The 23,613-nt window shown below is 42.7% G+C and overlaps 1 protein-coding gene across 6 annotated transcripts in view; it reads left to right on the top strand.

The window, feature by feature from the left end:
• KCNMA1 (potassium calcium-activated channel subfamily M alpha 1) overlaps positions 1 to 23,613 on the top strand; it is an 818,234-nt gene that overhangs the window by 400,073 nt on the left and 394,548 nt on the right. For all 6 annotated transcript variants that reach the window (XM_027774363.1, XM_027774362.1, XM_006154895.3 and 3 more), the window contains exon 3: positions 18,998 to 19,059. In XM_027774363.1, coding sequence (XP_027630164.1) covers positions 18,998 to 19,059 — 62 coding nt within the window. The remainder of the gene's footprint in view (positions 1 to 18,997; positions 19,060 to 23,613) is intronic.

Raw genomic sequence — 23,613 nt, 5'->3', positions numbered from 1 at the left:
GGCAAACCAGGAAATAGACGCACAGTGGGCATACAGATTTGGCTCAGTCTAGTGTCAGGAAGCTTCTATTTTTGGCTTATTGAAATGTCATCAGAAGTCAGTCAGTACTCTGATAAGGGAAGGGATTCCTTTTACAGTATTCTTGGCAGATAATCTCCTATGTTGACTTAAACGTCCTACAGAATATGGTAATATTATTAGCACCATATATTATTTGCATAGAAAAACCTTGAGAAATATGTCACGACTTTCCCAACGACCCAATAGCAGCTCATTCTATTATTGGGCGATTCTCACTGTTAGATTGGGAGTCATTAGAAGGCCCTTCAGATCTGAGGCCAGAAAATATACTAATAATGTGTACAAAAGACAATAAAGATATAATTTCTCTGGAGAGGGAGAGAATGTTGCTTATGGTTTGGGTAAGGAATGGGTCAGTACCTCTCCTTGTGAACCCCTTTTAGGACTGAGGGTTCTGTATCATGGCCATCCAAGAGCTCTTTCAGTATTAATATGTTTTCTACAAGGAAGTCAGAGAAAGCTGATGGAACTGCACAAGAGTTTCAGGGGAAGTGTGATGGGAAGGTATCCTGGACACTGGAGACCTCCTAATCTCCAATGCAGAAAGGAAGTTTGGTGTCATGGATTAAAAGATCAAGGGCAGGAAGTCAGACCTCAATTTGAGGCTAAGCTCTGCTTCCTGTAAAAGGCATTGAAGTTTCCTGTGTCTTAGTTCCTCCACTCTCAGAAGGGAGCTGCATCTTTCATTTGGAAGACGTGAGTCTTTATTCAATTACACTTAGCTCCTTCTTCCTTGGGAAAACCCCCAGGCTTCACAGTCTGCAAAGCTCATAGCATCTCCTTTTGACGTCCTCCTGTTCACACACCATTTTTACTTGCTAGTGGGATCTTTGGTCCTTTTCTCCTCCTGTCTGTAAGGTTCACGAGGGTAGAAGCCATGACCCTTTGGATCTCTACCTTATATCCAAGCTCACCACAGAGCTTGATCTAGAATAGTCACTTGATGAATGTTTGTTCTCTGAATAAATGAATGGATAAGTGAATGGTGGGTACACAGAAATTAATGGTCCACTTTCTACACTCAAGGCAGAGATCAGAGATCTCAGCCAAGAGAAGAAAACCAGGGACTACAAGAGAAAGTACAAAGTGCTTTGATTAAAGTCCATCCAGTGTCTTCCAGGAAGCTCCCTCAGTGGGGGAGCAGATAAAGGGAAGTTAGAAAGGGCTAAGAACTGCCACCTTTCTGTATCTGAATGGATTGCTTATTCAATATAAAAAACAAAAAAGATTTAATGCTAAGTGAAATAAGCTGGACTATGAAAGACAAACACTGCATGTCCCTGCTCAAAATAGATAGAATATCTGTGCTGTATGGCAGAAGGTGAAAGATTTGAAGACTTAGAAGCAAAGAAGACAACCGTATGTATCAGAGACTATGAGGATCTGGTGGGAGGAGCTCAAGAAAAAAGCATTCAACAGACACAAAATGAATATGAATGTAAAAAATGGAAAGAGGTTATGGGATGGTATACCACAACAGAGTTATAAAGATATATAACTTTATATATACACATGATATATAACTTTATATATACACATGATATATAACTTTATATATATCATGATATATATATATGTATATATAAAGTTATGATATATATGTATATATAAAGTTATATATCTTATATATGTCTATATATATATAAAATTATACATAAAAGAAAAAAATGAAACTAGTACTGGAAAAATTGAAGATGCACTTCATAATGTAAGGTTCTTTGTTGAAAGTGATGAATATGGTAATAGCTTTAATTTGATTATCACACAAAATGTGCCCCACAAAATATATAATTAAATATAAATAAGTTTTGAAAAAGAACAAGAAACAGAAAAGAAACAATCAAGCTTTAAAACAAATATCCCAACTGCTCTATAAACTTAATGGCAAAGGAAAACAGTGGCAAGTTAAAATGACAAATGTGGCCGCTTCTGGGGGAAGTGTGGGCACGCAGACCAGTGTTCTCACGAAGCCCGTCAGCTCAGCACACACAAGGCAAGGCAAACTGCTGCCAGAAAGTGCTCGCAGAGGGTAGAACCTGAGCAAAGGGAGCTGCTCTGTCCTCCCTGTGTCTTAGACGCGTCTGAGAAAAGTGTACCCACAAGTCCTGATCCTTGGTCTCTATGTTTTTGGAAACCGCATGGCCCCTATACTTCTTTAATGTCATTTCTTCCCAGTGATAAAGGAAACAGTGTATTTACAACTCTGATTTTCTATTTGTAGTACTTTCTGCTTACTTTCTTGGGAAACCAAAGCCACCACAGCCACTCCTTTACAAGCTTTATAATCTTATGTGAAAGTAGTCTTCAGAAATCTAAGCTCATACAAAGTGGGAGTTTTATAGTTTTATATTATTATTATTTGATATAGGGTATGGAGTCTTGCCAGAGAGTTGGGGAGGGGAGTGAGGAGTGAGAAATCACCCCCTTGGGGAATGGCCACACAGCAGTTCCTTCTCCATTCTTCTCTCTCGGGTTTTTGGGTGTGCATGCATACATGCCTGGCCTGATTTTCAAGCCTCTGGTTTCAGGACTCGAACATGTGAGAGTTCAGTGCCTTAACCAAAATGCTACCTGCTGACCCCAGCAATCTGTGTTCTAACGGAAGCTCATTTTGATGCTATGGACCTCATCTGGCATCTCTCATCTTGCTTTGCACAATCAGAAAAAATACTAGAGTTTAAGTTCCACAAAGCAGAGGCATTCTTCTTCCGCTCTGTATCCCATGCCAGCTCAATCCCAAGCCTTGTGTGGGCACTCAGCAACTCTGCAGTGACTAAGTGAATAACCATAGAATGGTGTGGCAAGTCCAAAGAAATCAATTCTTGTGCATAAAGATCTCTGAATGGACTGGATAAAGAATGGAATTGAGTTATCAGACCGGGTCTGTGCTGAAACGCATGGCCAGATTATGACAGTAAGAACCCCTAAATCCTGAAAAGATGACGGTTCTCCCCACAGATGGATTTGAAACATGGAAAAACCATGCAGTAAACTTGAAGAAGCTCAACTCAGTTCTGATTTCTCCCAGATAACTGTGTCAAAGCTCTTAAAAATATGAAATAAAAAATTCTTCCCACATTTTCTGGACCTTGCTGATGCCCTAACCAGGAACCCAATGTGTCTGTTAGAGATGCTAAGGGCTGAGGCAGACTTGACCTCATATACATGGTCTTTCTCTTTTAAAATGACCTTGAAAAGATGAGTAACATTCCCTAGTCAGTCTTTTTTCTTCCTCTTTTGTTTCCAAAGTAGGGACAAGGTTGAGAGAAGAGGCAGGAGAGCCTCTGGTACTTGACTACATTCACATTCCTTCACCTCCAAATATATGCCCCATGAAAATGGCGTATGTGGGTTATTTGACTGTTTGTCTTGAGTAGGGGGTTATTACCATCTGATGCTCCCTGGGTGACAGGGTGATTCATGAGGTAGTTGAAAGAAGTGAGGTGGCAGCTGTCCTTTCTAAATTACCAGCAGTGCATGTTAAGGTTGACGCTCTGAACCTGCCTTCCCGTTTCCAGGAATGGGAGCTTGAGGGATGCAATCTCATGGAACTTTCTCCTTCTTTCAGAAGGGTAGCTCATCTGTAAGAATTCAATAGTAACAGTTTTAAAAAGAGTCACTTTCTCATAAGGTGAGGGGAGGGAAGAATGTCAGAAGTGGAGAAGCTTGAGCCTTTTTTGTGGAAACCTGGATTTCAAGTCAATGTAAACCCTAACAAAAGGGACTTGCTTGTTTCATTCTCACCAAGCCCAACCATTTTGTTCTGCTCAGCACTTGGTTCTACAGAGGATAACACTTTCGGTGCCAAGAATGTGAACATGTATGTCCATGGGCAAGCCCACTGACGGGCAGGCCAGGGAAAGCCTGGTCAATGTTAGTGCTAATGTCATATTGCCAGTTGAGTGGCTGTTCGTAGTCTTTAGCAACTCCCTCGATCCTCTGGAGCTTTTTGGGTGTTGCTTCTAGGGTGCATTGATAATTCTTTTTAAAAGCAAGACCTTTGGTGACAAAATCATTACTGTAGAAGGTGAAAATTTTAAGTTAATTTCTAGGGATGTCTTTAAAGTTCCACTAACCCACTGAAGGGCTATCACCCATTACTGAAGCTTGGCCTTGAGATTTAGACTTTGAGACCAAATGCCCTGTGTCTACTCCATCATCTTCTACAGGAAATTGTTAAGTGTTTATAAAGTGGTTATAGGATCAAGGGCATACTCTGCTAAGACTCCCAATCATATCTGAGAAGTTAAGTTATAGTTATCAAAAGATGTAATAGGTTCTGGCTTCTGTCAGAGTCCTGTAGCTAGATTCTGGAAATTAAAGGAGAAATTCAGCTTATTAAGGGGTAAGATTGAACATCCAGAGAGGCAAGTGTCACTTGTATGTAGTATGAGTTTCCCAGAGATACCCACTGTGGTTGAAAAGAGCAAAATTATTCCCGTGGGAGGTTGACTGTGTTTGAGTTTTCAGATGTTAATATACTTCTGAATTCTACTTGCAAGTTCTCAAAGTTTCCCTTCCATTTCTCAACTGGGAAATAGGTATGAGATTCATTGTTTCAGCCACTTGTAACTGTACAGTTCGGTGGCATTAAGTACATTTACATTGTTGTGCAATTATCACCACCATCTAGCCATAGAAGTCTTACAAAACAGAAACTCTGTACCTTAAACAATAACTACTATTTCCTCTTCTCCCTAGGCCTTGAAAACCCCATTCTGTTGTTTGTCTCTATGAATTTGACTACTGTAGGTACCTCATATGAGTGGATTCATAGTTGCTCTTGTGACTGGTGTATTTCACTTTGCAAAATGTAAGGTTCATCCATGTTGTAGCACATACCAGAATTTCCTTCCTTTTTAAGGCTGAATAACATTCTATTGTGTGAGGGGCCAGCAGGTGGCATGGTGGCTCAGGCTCTGGACACTCCCACATGGCCAACCATGATTTAAATCCTGGACCTAGAGGCTTACTTTCTTACTTTCCCTCTCTCTCTCTCTCTGGTCAAATTAAAATAAATGAATGAATACATTAAATTCAATAAATGATTATTTTAAAAAATTATATTGTGTAAATATACCACATTTTGTTTATCCATTCATCTGTCAATATACACTTGGGTCACTTCCACATTTTGGTTATGTAAATAAAGCTGGTATGAACAAGGGTGTACAGACATCCTTGAGTTCAAGCTTTGGATTCTAGTTTTGACTCTAATATAATTTAAGAACTGGCAAGCTTGGGGTCAGCGGGTGGCATAGTGGTTGAGAGGTTGGACTCCCATGACTGTGGTTCAAATCTTAGATTTGGCGACTGGAAACTCATGCCGGTATGTGTGTGTACATGCCCACAATCCTGAGAGGAGAAAGGAGAAAGGACTGCAACATGGCCATCCGTGCTGGGGGTGATTTCTCACTCTCTGACTCTGTCTAGTGAGTGCACACACCCTATAGCAAAAATTTCTCAAAAAAGAAAAAAAAATGGCAAGCTCTGAGAAGAGGGCCAAGATAACTATAAATTTAGACCTTAGTGACAGTGAGTGACAACTGCTGACCTGACAGTGTTACAGAAGATTTCTCATCTTATAAACCTAATTTAATTAAAAATCCAGTTGGCCAAATTCATGTGCACTTAAGCCAGACAATTTCTCAAAAAGCTCATTAGCTGTAAACTTGGGAGCTCCACCAGCAGATGGAAGTTTTTCCCCTAGATTTTTCAATAATTAGACAGGAAAGGTCTTTCAAACTTCAGACCTCAGATGGAAAATTTGATCTTTGCTTGCCAGTGCATCAGTTTTAACGTCGTTGGTAAAAATATGCAAAAAGCAACCTTTTAAGTTTTATGATGCAGTGATCTAAGATTTCGGTGTGTCATTAAACCTCAACTCTCAGGAAGGACAGAGGTTTCAGAGAAAATGTTCTGACTTACTTTCACAATTGATTTTCTTCATTTCAGTTTCTTATTTCAGTTGTAATACATTGGCACTTCAAAGGAACACATTTACCTTTTCTGTATTTCTAAGTTGGGCAAAATGAGATGTGCATCATCAACAAAATCCAGAATGTGAGACAGCACCCTTGGAGACAACTGGGAACCCTAACCTGCAGACGTTCACCTCACTTCTAGAGGGAGGGCAGCATGGGCCCTCAGAAGGGGAGAGATGGGCAATTAACTTGTAATTTGTCCCTCAGATTCTTCTTCATCGAGCATTAGAAAACTATAAGAATCCAGACTTTCCATATCTATCTGTATTGGTCAAAATCTCCTCTGTCCTCCCCCGAAACCCGTGATAGGACTTCATTTTGTCTATATGCCAGTGGATACCTGGTATTTTTTTTTTTTTTTTGGAGAGGTTTTTGCTATAGGGCGCGTGTGCTCGCCAGACAGACAGAGAGAGACAGAGAGACAGAAAGCAAGAAATCACCCCCCAGGGGGAATGGCCACACCACAATCCCCCCTCCTCCACTCTCCTCTTGGGATCTTGGGCACGCACGCACATACGCCCGGCGTGAGTTTAAGCCACCGGGTCCAGGACGTGAACCGCAGTCGACTACGTGGGAGTCCAGCGACATAGCCATTACACTAACTGCTGGTCCCTGGATACCTGGTTTATAATAAACGTGTTGTTTGCAGCTTCCACTGAGAGAGAGCCCCTTTGTTTCCTAGGACTTCATTGCTATCCATAGTCATTTTAAAAGTACCTGCTTTGAAAATGCAGAGATACATTGCTGGGCATGTAGTTGGTGAATATGTGTTATAGAGACCCAGCGTTTGGGATTCGTTTGTTACCAGTTATCTCTGTATCCCTTGCAGCCAGTGTGTGCGTGTATTCGTACGTACATATGCAGGTACTTCAACAAGCTTGTGGAAAAGTGAATTAAAGTACAAATTCATTTTGTTATAAAAAAAGTTCGAAATCGGCACATAAGTCTTTTCATAAGACACATTTTTCATGAAATTTTGAAGGCCCCCTCATACATTTCTATTTGGAATATTTCTTGCCTCTTGTCTCATCGCTTTATGATCTATGCTTCACTTTGCAGAGCCAGATTTCCAGCTCCGATTCAAATCTAAATTCTCTACATAACACTTCCTACATCTCCTGCCTTAGCTGAATCTATTTTTCCTGGAGATGCAATTTTCCTCTTTGGAAGTTGCTGTGCCTTTGTAACCTGGGGACCACTGGGCACTCTGGCCCTCCATCGCCCCTCAGTCCTTACACGAAACCCTCTCTCTCTAGATTCCTGCCCTCTGACTTAATCCTCCCTCCCTCTTCTCTTCCTGAAGCCATCAACTACCTCCCTGCCTCCAGGCCCCCTTGACTCTGTTCTCACCCTAAGCTCCAGCTGTCACCTTCGGGTGTGCACACGGCTCTCTGGGTCAGCTCTGTGCCATCTTGGATCTTTGACCTCCTCTGTCCCACTCCACTTAGCCAGGTGTCCCCCATTCATCACTTGGAACTGTATCTTTCCTCTGTCAGGGCCCTTGAAGTCCAGAAGCTCACACGATGAGGGTCAGCCACATCCCTCTAGCTCTCTTCTGTTTTACCACCTTCCATCTCCTAACTCATTCTTTTTTTTTTTTTCCTTTTCTTTTTTTTGGAGAGGTTTTTTTTTTTTTTTTTCTATCGAGCGCGTGTACTCGCCAGACTCGCAACAGAGAGACATAGAGACAGAAAGCGAGAAATCACCCCCCAGGGGGGATGGTCACGCCTCAATTCCTTCTCCTCCATTCTCCTTTCAGGATCTTGGGCATGCACACACACGCTTCCGGCGTGAGTTTTAAGTCACTGGGTCCAGGACGCGAACCGCGGTCGACTATGTAGGAGTCCAGCGACATAGCCTTTACGCTAACTGCTGGTTCCCTCCTAACTCATTCTTGAGCCTTTGCTCCAAATACTCATTTATTTAACTAGCAGCAAATGAGACACTTCACTAGTTTCTGAGAATTGAGCAATGACTACACATGGGCATACACTGGCCTTTGCGGAACTTACAGGTCAGCGGAAGAGAGAGCAATTGATCAAACTGGGCAGAGAAATTGCATCGCTGCTGTGCTAACCACTCCAAAGAGCAGGCTGACTTATATGGGACCTGCTCACCTCAGATGGGCAGGAAGGTGACAGCAGAGCTGATTTCCAGAGGATGGGTGGCTTACTAAAGGAACCTACTTCTAGAAGGAAGCAAGTGCTTATGCAAAGGCCCTGTGGTAGTTGGGAGTGGGCTGAGGCAAAGAGTGAATGACAACTGGAAGTTCAGCGTAGCTGTAGCTGGGGTTTAGAGAGGGAAGGAATGTGAGCCAAAGCCAAAGAGGGGAAAAAGGGCCAGGATTTTTAGGGCCTTGTTGGTTTTGTCAGGGATTGTTTTTCTTCATACCAAGGCTGTGAAGTCATTTTGGATCAATTTAAAGAGGGTCCCTTACTGTGTGTCCTTAGAGTCCAGCCCATTGTACACTGAAAATGGCTTCATCGTGTTGCATTTTGAGAAGCAGCAAATCCAATTGACTGTATAATGAAATCTATTTTTACTGGGGTTCCTTACACGTAAATGAAATAGAGTTTTCCTCTTATCTACAAATCTCAGACATTTATTTTAATGCCATAGTTCCACATACTAACCATCGAAAACTTTATCTCTTTCTTTTTCCTTTCTTTCATTTTGAATACATCTCTACTCAAACCAATGTTTGGAGTATTTTTTTTTTTCTTTCACTGAATCAATTTACACTTCTATAAGTCAGATGTACTGTGCCAGAGGGTGAGGTTGGGAATTTAGGAGACCTTTGAATGTATTTCAATGGCATCATAAAAATAATAGTTTTATACTTTATAAATCTTTTATCATTTATTGTAACAAAAGTACCTTTTGTGGTAGCAAGATCTTCTCTTCTTCTGTTGAGATCCATTAATGATTTAAGAATGAGAAACATATTTCTATACTTGCCAGATTGTAAGGAAAAATAAATCCTTCTCATGATTCCATATTTTCTTTATTGTTATTTTTTTTTAGAGGTTTTTGCCATAGGGTGCATGCATTCACTAGACAGAGAAAGACAGCAACAGTGAAAAGGAAAGTGAGAAATCACCCTCTGAGGGGATGGCCATGTCACAACCCTCCTCCTTCATTCTCCTCCTGGGATCTTGGGCATGCACACACATGCACCAGGCATGATTTTCAAGTTACCAGGTCTGGGACTCGAACTGTGGGAGTCCAGCAACATAACTACTCAAACCATGGGAGTCTAACAACGTAAACACTATGCTGCCTGCTGGCCCCTGCTTGTTTTCTTAAGAAAACACCAAGATTCAGCGTGAACTGGGGAAATATGGTCTTTTCAAGGATCCACAGAGGCAAGAAGAGGAGAGGGCTGGGTCTAACCACTGAGCTCCTGCAGCAATGGCACGGCTGAGACTCCCATCTAGGAGAGAGCTGACCAGTGGCCCCTGCACATTTGCTCTAGTTTTGTGGGCCTCCGCTGCATAAGTAATAGTGCTGCTGGGAACGCGAGCTTCGGATCTGACAGTCCATGAAGTTTGCACTTGTGACTTTATGAAACAAGCCTCTTGGACACAGATTTAGTGACAGGTATTACTAAATGCATCATACTGAATTGCAGTTATGCATAAGTGGTATACAGTTAGCATAAAATAATGGTGACTTTTCAACACTCCAAAGTGTTTTAGTTCTTTTATTCTATGCAATAACCTACCAGGGTCCCCACTTTACAAACATTTGTTCTAATCCCACCCTTTCAGAGATCAGAAAACTGAGTCCTAGAGAGATTAAGTGATGTGCTCAAGGGCCCACTGTTAGGGCAGAGGACAGCTTCGGACCCACACCTCCTGACTTGGCACCTGTGCTCTCCTGCCACGTGCCGGTCTGTGACTTGGCGTCTGTCCTTCCCCGAACAGCCAAGGGGGCTGCAGTGTCTGGAATTCATTATTCTTCTTTGCTTTTTCATTTTCCTCCTTTCCTTCCCTTTCCACTTTGGGAGTTTGCAATGAGAGTAGTGGTCCTTCTATGTCTGTTTGCCTTCTGTGTCTTTGACATCTGAGAGTGTCTGTTTAATGTGTGTAGCATTTCTTAAATTCACAAGGGACTCCTGAATAATTTAAACTTCTAGATTCCATGCCCACTGAAGGCAAAGGCCAGGCCTGATTTAGCTGGCTTAGCTTTGCATTTCCTGGTGTCTCACTCTGGCCTGTGTATAGTCCAATAAACATTTGTTGGAGTTGTTAACTGCACCAGACCAAACATTGTAATTTGGATGTTTGGATGATGTTATTCCACAGAAACAAAATGTCTCCAGATTGTTTTGCCTAGAGAGTTCTCATGTCTATTTTTTTTTAAAGTAGTGAATTTTCTTGTGTATAAATTATACCTAAAAAAAAAAAAAGTCACGTGCCTTTGGATCAGATATAGAAAATTATTCATTTTCTGAAAGCTGCCAGTAGCTGGCTTGGCCTCGATCAAACACATAGAATCGCTAATTAGGGTCATTTGTTCTGCCATGAGTTAAGGAGAATGTGTAAAACCTGCTCAGGAGAGAATTAATTCATCTTCCTCTCTACTTTCTAGAGTAGTCCTAGCACGAGTCTCTAAGCCTGCAGGCCTCATACATATGTTCTAATGGGCTAATTGTTAAAGTGACATTTGTAAATTAATCTCTGACTTGGGCTAAGTGGTTTTCCCTAATGGCCTTAATTCACTGACTCCCATTCTTAGCTATATGTCAGATTCACTGGAGAAGCTCGTTAAAAAGAGATGCTCAGGGGCCAGCAGGTGCCGTAGTGTAAATGTGGTTGGATCCCACATGGCTAATCCCACAGTTCAAGTCCCGGACCTGGCAGCTTGGAAAACATGCTGGGTGCATGTGTGTGTGTGCCCAAAGTCCCAAGAAGAGAATGGAGAAGGGATTGTAACATGGCCACCCCCCTGGGTGATGCTTTCTCACTTTCTCTCACTGTCTCTCTTCAGTGAGCAGACATGCCCCATAGCAAATTGAAAGAGAGAGAGAGAGAGACTCAGCCTCTTCCTCCCCAGCTCACGATTTGCTGGACTCAGAGTGGTGGGATGAGGGCGTCTCTGCTTTTCAGGAGAAGCTCCTCAGGAGATAGGATCCTGATGGTAGCCACCTTTGTAAGCCTCGGCTCCTAAGCCACCTCTGAAGGCCTGTGTAGCCTCATGGGTGGACTTAACACCTGGCAGCCCAAATCCAGGTTCTAGAACAAAAAGTCATCTTCCTGATTTGGTCACTTCATTTCTATGGTTCTATCTTTTCCTTGAAGAGCTCTAGTAACCTCAAGGGGAATATTCTATGCTGGGCCATACCTTTTCTACTTCTGATGAACTTTCTCAGACGCTTGCAAGTTCTCTGTGGCCTGCCAGGATTTCCATCTAGGAAGATGGCTGTAAACTCTCCCTCTTTACTCTTTGTTGATCACTAGAGTCCTTGTGTCAGAGCTAGGGACAGGGACAGATTTTTATTTTGTATTTTTTTAATATGCTGTGTGTGTGTGTGTGTGTGTGTGTGTGTGTGTGTGTGTTCCTGGCATTCTTCTGTGCAAACACATGTCATGTTTGATCTTGGAGTTTTGAAATAGATGACTCAGAAGCACCATTGTTCCAATGACATTTATCAAATCGCAATTTGTTTTTAGGAATCTGGCACTCTGGAAATATCACTCAGTACTCAGCACCACACAACATATGGTTGTTTGCAGTAAATTCAAGAATATGGCAATTAGTACCATCTAAGGTAGCCACGGTGATTTGGTGAGACCAGACTGTTGGAAGTTAGGGAAGCTGGACAGGATCTAGTGAACGTTAGATGTGCCCTGAGAGGCAGTATTCAGTTCATCTCAGGTATCAGGCTGCTGTGTATAATTTGTTGAATGGGACGGTGCTTTGTAAAGTGCTTGGTCATTGTAAGGATTATTCTATGACTCAGCTGCTATCTGTGCTCTTCTTGGCCTTATCATACCATGTCCCTTGAGCTTCTGTTCTCCTTTTTCTTGGGACTGTCAAAGAACATAGGTGCCCTACCTGTTACTGAAGGGATGTTAGAATAACATGTGGAGATAAAGAATGCTTTAAAAAAATAATAATAATTTTATTTAATTCTTATTTATTTATTTATTTTTAATTTGACCAGAGAGGGACAGAGTGAGAAAGAGAGAGAAAGCAGGAGAGCAAGCTGCCAGGTCCAGGACTTGAACCGCAGTTGGCTATGTAGGAGTCTAGCGGCCCTAACTATCACGCCACCTGCCGGTCCTGGGAAAGCATGCTTTTATGCTTTTTAAACCAGTGAAATCAGTGGTAAACCCAAGTTCAATTGCTTGCTGCTCAAAAAACAATACTCAAAAGACAGTTGTCAGTAGAAAGGAAAGGTAGCTTTATTCAGGAAGCCAGCAACCCAGGAAGATGGTAAATTAGTGTCCAAAGACCATCTCCCTAGTCCTGGTTCAATGAGAAAGGTTTTTAAAGGGGAGGTATTAAGGAGGGTCTGCGGGCTATTTTTGCCCAGCGCAGAGATTCAATCTTTGATTGACCTGAGCTTGGAAGCAGCTTGTTAACATCAGGGTTGTTTTCAACTGAGGCTAGGTCAATTGGACCTGATTATCAGGGAAGATTGTATTTTTCTGTAGCACATCTGCCTCTTGGACTGCAGTCTAAAGGCCTGGTCTTTGCAGAGTCTCCTTAAAGCCATGGTTAGTTTTTGCAAGTTAATCTATTGTGCTAGGTTTAATATGGAATTACTTTGTTTCCTCTCAAAGCTGGCTATACTTTGAGGATAAAGAGGCTATTAAGAAAAGAGCCCCTGTTTTTCCTACCCTTCTCTAACTCCTCTTTTTATTAATGACCCACCTAGTCAATATTTCATTATATATTGGCTATTATATATTTTATTATATAATATATATTTTATTATAAATACTATACAGAATATTACTAATTGCATGACATCATAGGATTAATTTATGTAAGGACTACTGTATTAAAGATTATATTGCATGGGACCAGCTGATGGTATAATGGTTACATCGCTGGACTCCCATGTAGGCGATTGCAGTTCAAGTCCTGGACCTGGCGGTTTAAAACTCATGATGGGTGCATATGCATGCATGCCCAAAATTACAAGAGGAGAATGAAGTAGAAGGGATTGCTGTTTGGCCATTCCCCTGGGGGGTGATTTTTCACTTTCTGTCTCTCTGACGAGCCAAAATCTCTTTCTCTCAAAAATGAAAATTATATTGCATGACTACAAGTGGACTGACTTCTTTGCTTTTTCCTAAGGCCATAAGCGCAGCATGTTATATAAATATGAGAAGATTTTAAAAAGTTGGTGGAAAAATGGAATTAAAGTATAAATTGAGGGTCAGTCTGGTGGCTGAGTAGTTAAGGAATTCGGATCCCCGACCAGGGTTTGAATCCCGAGTGCATGTCTGTGTCTATGTCCAGAATCCCAACAGGATGGAGAAATGGAGGAGAGATTGCAGGTTGACCAGGCCCCACTGGGAGGTATTTTCTCCCTCTCCTTCTGTCTCTCTCTCTCTATGTCTTTGCTGCTTCCTGGCAAGTGCATGTACCCTCTGGAATTTAAAAAAAAAAGATAAAACTACAAGTTTATTTCAAAATCCATGCATTGTTTTGTCATCATATGCATTTCCCATGAACTTTTTGAAGAGTGCTCATATTCAAATGACTCTTTTTTTTTTTGGAGAGGTTTTTGCTATAGGGCATGTGCGCTTGCCAGACAGAGAGAGACAGAAAGTGAGAAATCAGCCCCCAGGGGGGATGGCCACACCGCAATCCCTTCTCCTCCATTCTCCTCTTGGGATCTTGGGCACGCACGCACAAGTGCCTGGTGTGAGTTTAAGCTACTGGGTCTGGGACTTGAACCGTGGTCGACTACATGGGAATCCAGTGACATCGCCATTACGCTAATTGCTGATCCCTCAAATGACTCTTTGGGGTGCTGACAGAACCATTAGACTAAAATCTAGGAGCCGGCAGGTGGTGTGGTAAAGGTACTGGATTCCCACGTGGTCAACTGCAGTTCTCAAGTCCTGGACCAGGCAGCTTGAAAATTGCAACAAAACAAATATTTTTTTAAAGACTAAAATATAATCATATTGTGCTTTAGGAAAGATATTTTTTCATATTTAGAGTGGGATTCCCAGACAGTAGGGGTTTGTCGAGAGGTAAAGGTAAAGCAATAATAGGGTGAGAGACTTTTTCATAAACTAGTTCTTCTGGGAGGCTCTGCTAGGGTTCCGTAGGAGACAAATTGTGTTGGATTCTTATTTTCGTGGCCAAGTCCATTAAGTTGATGTGTTTTCTGCAGCACCTGGATCCAGGGTGATGATGTAATCAAGCCTGACAGATTAATAGACATTTAGCAAGATTACATGCACGGTTATTTTAATACTGAGAAGCAGATCCTCTCCCCATTGATCATTTTCTTCAGGGAGACAGGGACGGCAGATCATGGTGGGTGGGAGGGACAGTTCGATGCCTCATAGGTCACTGAGAGAAAATGCCTTCCTGCGGAACATGCGGATGCAAGCATAGGTCCACTCCGCAGCCTCTTGGAGCTGTGGAGGTCCTTACCTTCCTGGATTTCTCTCCTCCCTAACCTTGCAGGGAAGGTGCTGGAGCTGGGGTTTGCATTTTAAGAGGACAGCAGGGTTCCTTCTCTCTTCCAGTCACTGGCTGATTTGCTTAAATAAGCAACGCATTATTCCCCACTGCAGACACCAAGTGGAGGCAGCTGGGACAAATTAGCTTCAGCTACTTTATCTGGCCATCCTGATGCTGGGAAATCATCCCCATTGCAGGAGAGCTTTTAGAGCTTGAGCTCCTCACAGAAGGGTGTCCATACCATTTCCTTTCCTTTCTGGCACCTGGGCCTTTTAGTAGCCTCGGCCTATGTAGCCAGCCCTGACAGAAGCCCAGCATTCACAGACAGGGAGCCAGGTTGAGGGGGATTAGTCTTGGATCAGCTGTTTATGAATGAAGAGGAGGCCCTTCCCCCTCTGTTCTGGCCACACCCCTTCTCTTTGCAGCTTTTTGAGAATGAGGTCAGGGCCAGGATCTAACTGCTTATATCTCAGAAATAGCAGCAGGGCTCAAAATTAATCTTAAGCTATTTGTTTTGCTGCCTCCTTTATTAGATAATAGAAAGGGGAGGCCTGTTTATGTGTTCGTAGCGCAGCATGTTATATAAATATGAGAAGATTTTAAAAAGTTGGTGGAAAAATGGAATTAAAGTATAAATTGAGGGTCAGTCTGGTGGCTGAGTAGTTAAGGAATTCGGATCCCCGACCAGGGTTTGAATCCCGAGTGCATGTCTGTGTCTATGTCCAGAATCCCAACAGGATGGAGAAATGGAGGAGAGATTGCAGGTTGACCAGGCCCCACTGGGAGGTATTTTCTCCCTCTCCTTCTGTCTCTCTCTCTCTATGTCTTTGCTGCTTCCTGGCAAGTGCATGTACCCTCTGGAATTTAAAAAAAAAAGATAAAACTACAAGTTTATTTCAAAATCCATGCATTGTTTTGTCATCATATGCATTTCCCATGAACTTTTTGAAGAGTGCTCATATTCAAATGACTCTTTTTTTTTTTGGAGAGGTTTTTGCTATAGGGCATGTGCGCTTGCCAGACAGAGAGAGACAGAAAGTGAGAAATCAGCCCCCAGGGGGGATGGCCACACCGCAATCCCTTCTCCTCCATTCTCCTCTTGGGATCTTGGGCACGCACGCACAAGTGCCTGGTGTGAGTTTAAGCTACTGGGTCTGGGACTTGAACCGTGGTCGACTACATGGGAATCCAGTGACATCGCCATTACGCTAATTGCTGATCCCTCAAATGACTCTTTGGGGTGCTGACAGAACCATTAGACTAAAATCTAGGAGCCGGCAGGTGGTGTGGTAAAGGTACTGGATTCCCACGTGGTCAACTGCAGTTCTCAAGTCCTGGACCAGGCAGCTTGAAAATTGCAACAAAACAAATATTTTTTTAAAGACTAAAATATAATCATATTGTGCTTTAGGAAAGATATTTTTTCATATTTAGAGTGGGATTCCCAGACAGTAGGGGTTTGTCGAGAGGTAAAGGTAAAGCAATAATAGGGTGAGAGACTTTTTCATAAACTAGTTCTTCTGGGAGGCTCTGCTAGGGTTCCGTAGGAGACAAATTGTGTTGGATTCTTATTTTCGTGGCCAAGTCCATTAAGTTGATGTGTTTTCTGCAGCACCTGGATCCAGGGTGATGATGTAATCAAGCCTGACAGATTAATAGACATTTAGCAAGATTACATGCACGGTTATTTTAATACTGAGAAGCAGATCCTCTCCCCATTGATCATTTTCTTCAGGGAGACAGGGACGGCAGATCATGGTGGGTGGGAGGGACAGTTCGATGCCTCATAGGTCACTGAGAGAAAATGCCTTCCTGTTGAACATGCGGATGCAAGCATAGGTCCACTCCGCAGCCTCTTGGAGCTGTGGAGGTCCTTACCTTCCTGGATTTCTCTCCTCCCTAACCTTGCAGGGAAGGTGCTGGAGCTGGGGTTTGCATTTTAAGAGGACAGCAGGGTTCCTTCTCTCTTCCAGTCACTGGCTGATTTGCTTAAATAAGCAACGCATTATTCCCCACTGCAGACACCAAGTGGAGGCAGCTGGGACAAATTAGCTTCAGCTACTTTATCTGGCCATCCTGATGCTGGGAAATCATCCCCATTGCAGGAGAGCTTTTAGAGCTTGAGCTCCTCACAGAAGGGTGTCCATACCATTTCCTTTCCTTTCTGGCACCTGGGCCTTTTAGTAGCCTCGGCCTATGTAGCCAGCCCTGACAGAAGCCCAGCATTCACAGACAGGGAGCCAGGTTGAGGGGGATTAGTCTTGGATCAGCTGTTTATGAATGAAGAGGAGGCCCTTCCCCCTCTGTTCTGGCCACACCCCTTCTCTTTGCAGCTTTTTGAGAATGAGGTCAGGGCCAGGATCTAACTGCTTATATCTCAGAAATAGCAGCAGGGCTCAAAATTAATCTTAAGCTATTTGTTTTGCTGCCTCCTTTATTAGATAATAGAAAGGGGAGGCCTGTTTATGTGTTCGTTTGCTTGTTTCTGTGTATACCATGGCAAGGAATAGATGAATGAATGCGTGTGAGGGGAGAGACTGCATTGAGCTGGCCAAGAGAGATGAGTACTGGGTGGATGGTAGTTACTGACAGACTGCAGGGTTTCCTGGCATTCAATTGGAGCAGGTTGCTAGTTTTAAAAACAAAATGGAAGAATCAAATAAACCCCAGTGGTATATTATTTTAGTACCCCGTTTGTGAGGAGATTTTGTCAGTTGCTATGATACGGCATATTCCTTGTACAATGCCCAATGGTTTTCACTGCCCTTTACTGCCCTGGGTAGCCCACCACACCTCCCCGGGAGCTCCGCGGAGTCTGCAATGTTCGAAATGAGGATTTCACACAGATTTCACTTTCCACCACTAGCTTTGGCACACGTGCGCGTGCGCGCGCGCACACACACACACACACACACACACACACACTTCATCATGCTTCTTCATGCTTAGGCTTTATGTAAGTCAGGATTCATCCATACCTACCCGCCAGTGTCACAGGGATGACAGTCTGTGGATACTCTGAGGAGACTGCCGGGTCCAGAGCCCTTCATCTGTGGTCTGTTTGCATCTTAGCACGTCTACAAGGTATTCCTTGGCTGGGTAGGAGGCAGTGGTGTTTACTTTTGATTCTCAGGCTTAATTGTTGACTATTAGCTTCCTTTTGATTTTCCATGGTCCTTTATTTGCATTAATAGTCTCCTCTGTGAGAGATTAGATAAACAAATTAGAATGTTGAGGGAAGACAGAAGTGTCAGTCTCAGCCTCATCTGCTACAAATTCATCTGATGGGCTTTAGCATGACAGGTATCCACGGAAGGATATGCCAAAGCCGTCTTTTCTATCAATAGTGATTAATTGTGAGTGAAGAATGTAGAGAAAGATAAGGATTGTCGTGTCACTGGCCTAATGCATTACCTCATTTGGCTTTCTGAACCTAAACTGTTTTCCTAAACACTTGAAAAGTGTTATAACCACCCCCCCCCGCCAACATACACATTCACATACACACACACATAGTATATTGCAGTTCATAGAATTATATGTATATATCTATTTCTGCATCTGTATATATACATAAATGCATATGTATATGTATGTCTAAACATGTGGACATTTGTACAAGCAAATTTGTACTCTTCCCATTTATATTTCTTATAGAGACAAAGTAGATTAGTGCTTGTCTGGGACTGAGAATGGGAATGAGGATTAATTTAACAAGCATGAGGAATCTTATTGGGATGATGAAAATGTTCTAAAATTGGATTACCGTGATGGCTGCATGGCTCAGTACATTCTCTAAAACTCATCAATAAATTGTACTTAAAATGAGTAGATTGTATGATACGTAAATTATACCTCAATAAAGCTGTTAAATACTGATATTCCTGTATTCGAGTTCCTTTCGGTCCTTGATTACATATAATATGAAAATGTGAATCACTGCCATCTTTTTCCTGCTCTTTTTCAACTGAAGTTTACTGAGTTCAATTGCAGAGAAGCTGAACCTTGAGATAAGAGGGCCATATAAAAACCCAGTGCCATAGGATATAAAAGTCTGCCCTGACCCCTATTGGCAAGGAGCGAGGTTGCTGCCCACTGCCAGGTAGAGAGCCCACATCAAGGTGTAGTGTGTGGCAGCAGCAATAGGACGAGATTTCCAAGGAGTTTCCTGAAAGCAGTTGGCACCGTGTTTCCGAGCGTCTGCACCTGTGTCAAAGAAATAAACAGCTTGACTGTCAGCTCTAGAGTGATGGCATGTTTCTCTTCTTTTGCAGGTTGTCTTAGTCTTTGCTCTCAGCATTGGTGCACTTGTAATATACTTCATAGACTCGTCAAAGTGAGTATTCAAATACGCTGTCTTGCTTTCTTTCTAAAAACAATCATGAGCGTTGCATTGATCCGTTTATTTACCTTCATACTAACCTGTACAAGAGCCTCCTGAGTGCAGAAGATGTTTGGAGGAAGGCGGGGCTGTTCTGTGCTGATTTTCGGGATGGGAGAAAAAAAGCTCTCGGAAGGCAGCATAGGAAGGAGAGATACCCAAGGTCAAGACTTGCTTTTAAACAGTTGTTTCCCGATGAAGTATGAGGGGTCTTCAAAGAGTTCATGGAAAATATGTATTATGAAAAACTATACATGGATTTCAGTTTTATTTATTTTATTTGCACCCAAAACCCCCTTGTACTTTAATTTTTCTGCGAACTTTCTGAAGTACCCTCATTTTTGCACTGAAGATGTTAAGAAAGATGGAAGTTTGCAATCTCTGGAAAGGCGACAATGCACAGCACATGAGAGTCTGGGCCATTCTTGCCATGGTTATGGGATCCTTTTCTCATTTGATTTCTAGTGCTTTGATCTTATTGGTGGTCAAATTAGAAAGCATGAAACCATCATTTCACCTCTTATCAAATACTTGGTTGCCATAAAAGTCATGATGCATTTTTGCATAGAAAAACACGTCGTGACATTTCTAACGACCTGAAGCATTGCGAGCTGGTGCTTCTTGAGTGCAAAAGTAAGGAGATGTGGTGGAAGAGTCCATGATGACTATCAGAGGTGGAGAACCATAGCCATTTGAGAATTCCTAGACCCTTCATGCAGACCCCAGGGTGCCAGCTGAGTAAACTGGTACTCCAGGGTGAGCCTGGGTAACAGATGGTAAAGACCTTGCAGGAGATAGAAGTGTTTGCTAAGTGGTGGCCAGTTCTGCCCTAGTCCTGCAGGTGCTACCTCTGGGCGCATTATTTGTTCTAACAATTCCATCTTGGAGTTGCTGACATTTGGATCCTGAGGATCCAGAGCTGGATCCAGACTTACTCTCCTCTTGTGACATGAACTTAACAACTCTGGTGACAGTGGCCTTGAGCTTATTACCCTCATTGTCCACAGCTTTACTGATTTTAACACCTCTCTTTCGATCCCTGGTATTATTGGATACTAGACTTTGATCTTAGGAACTCTACTTAGTGTCCCTGTTGGCACGGACCCCTGCGTGCCTGAATTCCGAGTTTAGTGCTCTTTTTCTATGGCTCAGGATGGTGATAATTTCATATGCACCCAAACTCTGAATTTTTCAGAGCCATTTGGTCATCAGCCAAAGGATTTTGTGCATTTAGGTGCAGAGGTCAAAATGTCACGTCAGGAAAAATAAAGAAAACATCTCTAATAATTTATCTCTGGGAATTAGCCAAGTCTGAGGATATCAGAGGCCCTTCAGCCCATCCCCACCAACAAGGCTGGGCTGCTCTCATCTATCTCAGATCCTCAGGAGATGAGATTCCATATGCTCATTTCAGCAACCCTTCCTAGCCCTAGCCAAGAAAGAGAAGGACTTTTTTAAGCTTGGAAGACTCCAGTTGGTTTGACATTGAAGGTAAGCTCTTTTATATATTCACTCATAATAAATCTGGACCATATTTGAAGTGCACTGAGATTTTCTAAAGGCCTTGGTTTTATTTCTCCAATCTTTTTCCAGGGGGTATTCTCTCATGTTGAGAGGTGCATACCCTGCCAACTTCCATGCTGGGGCTCAGGAAAGAGGTTCAGCATGTAGTCTGTGTGCCCCACAGAGAGCAAACCCTGCCATGGAGGTGAGTGTGGTGATGAGTAAGAAGGACAGAAGCCATGGCCAGCGCGTTCCTTCCCTCCTCTTACCTTTTCACTTCTTTGTATTTCTCAGAAATAAAGTACTCTTGAGATGGATTTGGATGGTGTCCTTTTTTCAGTGTCTGCTATGAGGCCATCTTTTGCTCTCATCTCCATACAAGAAGACAAAAAGGAATAAAATTCCCCGAAGGCAGGATCTGCCTGCACCTCAGTGTTCTTTGGATTAATTCTGATTCTGCCAATCCGTGGAGAAGCTAGTATTGGGAGTCCTTTTTCTGGCTTCTTTTATGAACTTGCAAAGACTCTATTCCAAGGATGTACCTTCAGTCCTGTTCTCAGCTTTTCCCAGCAAAATTACCAATACCTTTAGAAACAAGGCTGTCTTCACTCTCCATAGGGACTTTTGTAGCCTCTTGTCCTGGCTTCAGTATTTCTCTCATCTCTGTCACCCAGACCCTGTGTTTGGTTTAGCCAAACTCTTTGTTAAGACCTGGTAGTTACTTATCTAGCCTTTTCCACTTATTTTATTTTATTTTATTTATTTATGTATTTATTTTGAGAGGTTTTTGCTATAGGGCGTGTGCACTCAGTAGAAAGACAGAAAGCGAGAAATCACCCCCCCCGGGGGGATGTCCACTCCGCAATCCCTTCTCCTCCATTACTCTCTTGGGATCTTGGGCATGCACGCACACGTGCCTGGTGTGAGTTTAAGCCACCGAGTTCAGGACTTGAACTGTGGTCGACTACATGGGAGTCCAGCGACATAGACATTACGCCAACTGCTGGTCCCAAGCCCTTTCCATTTTTAATTTGCATTACTCTGCCTGGTCCTGAGTTTGGACCCAATCAGAAGAGTCAGCACGAAAGAACTTTCCATTTTTCTGGGAAAAGCCAGCAAGCACGCTCAGTTTAAGTAAGGGGAAGAACTGAACTAGAATCGATAAAGTCACCTTATATAAGTCCAATAAAACCTATTGATCAAATTATAGTCCAGCTTAGTGAACAGGATAAAATGAAGTTTCATTCATATATATCCACATGTACGATGCAAATAGAAGAAGAGTAAGAAAGCACATGCATCAGTTTTACACATTTGTGGTTTCATTGGCTGTATGGGCATGTTGGAAAGGGGAACTTTAAAATTCTCTTGGAAGTTATACTAAATTATCAACATGGAAAATTATCCAGTACTCTTTTTTTTTTCTTTCTTTTTTTGGAGAGGTTTTTGCTATAGGGCGCCTGCGCTCGCCAGACAGAGAGAGACAGAGAGACAGGAAGTGAGAAATCACCCCCCAGGGGGCATGGCCACGCTGCAATCCCTTCTCCTCCATTCTCCTCTCGGGATCTTGGGCACACACGCACATGCGCCCGGCGTTAGTTTTAAGCCACCGGGTCCGGGACGCGAACCACGGTCGACTACATGGGAGTCCAGCGACATAGCCATTATGCTAACTGCTGGTCCCCTCCAGTACTCTTTAGATGAATTGTAGTTAATATGTATTTCCATCGAAAAATAAATCAGGAGTGAGCCTAACTGGGCAGACATTGTCCATGAAATGGCTTGTCTTGGTGAATTTTAACCAGTGCTGGCTGGCATTGCCCCTAATCGTGGGGAATATCCCAGCAGCAAAAGTTCAAAATTTGAACTTTTTTTTTTTTTGGAGAGGTTTTTGCTATAGGGCGCCTGCGCTCGCCAGACAGAGAGAGACAGAGAGACAGAAAGTGAGAAATCACCCCCCCTCCCCCGCCGAGGGGATGGCCACGCCACAATCCCTTCTCCTCCATTCTCCTCTCGGGATCTTGGGCACGCACGCACACGTGCCCGGCGTGAGTTTTAAGCCACCTGGTCTGGGACTAAAACCACGGTCGACTATGTGGGAGTCCAGCAACATAGCCATTATGGTAAACATACGTCCCAAAATTTGAACTTTTTGAACTGCACCCAGTTCTTTGAAAAGTGCAAGAAATTCTGAGATACACACACACACACACACACACATACACGTATCAGGCTCCAGCGTCCTCCTGTGCCAGCTTGGTCTCAAAGCTGTCCAGTTCAGTTTATACAAGTGGACTGGAAGGCTAGGCGATTATTCTTCTGTGCACCAGAAAGTAGGTGAAACAGCTAATGTCATAAAGGGCAGGTCAATGGTCTTTCTAACTTTCCAAAGCTCATTTGATTATCAAGAGATGGGAGATAAATCATTTCCAAAGATATCTTCTCCTGCACATCTTTCCTCTTCTGTTGTTAGGCCAAGAGAGATCTTGAGTAGCAGGAAGAATCAGTTGTGCAGCCTCGAGGCATTATTACCTAGCTAAGACAAATTGTCCTCAGAACTCCTGGAGTTAAAGCCAAAGAGAATGACTTTAAATTGTGTTAAAATGATGCTTCACCATCCAGTGGTATATGTCTAGAAACACCCAAGCAGAGGGAGATGTTCTACCAAGTCTTTGGATAGACATAAATGTCAGTGCCTTTACAAACATGGGGAAGTATTAAGTCTTCACACCCAGTCATCCAATTGAAAAGATCCCTTCCAATTAGCCACACAGGGAAGACGTTGTCCAAAGGCACTCCCTTCTTTTTCCAATTGTTTTTTTAAAAAGGTTTCCTATGTAATGTATGTCATGTCATTCTAGCTATCTCGTCATTCTGCTATCTCCTCATTGTCTGTGATGACCTTTCTTTCCTTACACGTGATCCAAATGAAGCAGACTTTAAAAAAAAAAAAAAAAAAAAAAAAAAAAAAAAAAAGGGGTCAAGGTAGAAAAAGGGGGGAGGATC

The sequence above is a fragment of the Tupaia chinensis genome, unplaced genomic scaffold (genome assembly GCF_000334495.1).
Source record: "Tupaia chinensis unplaced genomic scaffold, TupChi_1.0 Scaffold000424_1, whole genome shotgun sequence".
Lineage (NCBI taxonomy): Eukaryota > Metazoa > Chordata > Mammalia > Scandentia > Tupaiidae > Tupaia > Tupaia belangeri.
This window is presented reverse-complemented; position numbering and strand designations above follow the sequence as displayed.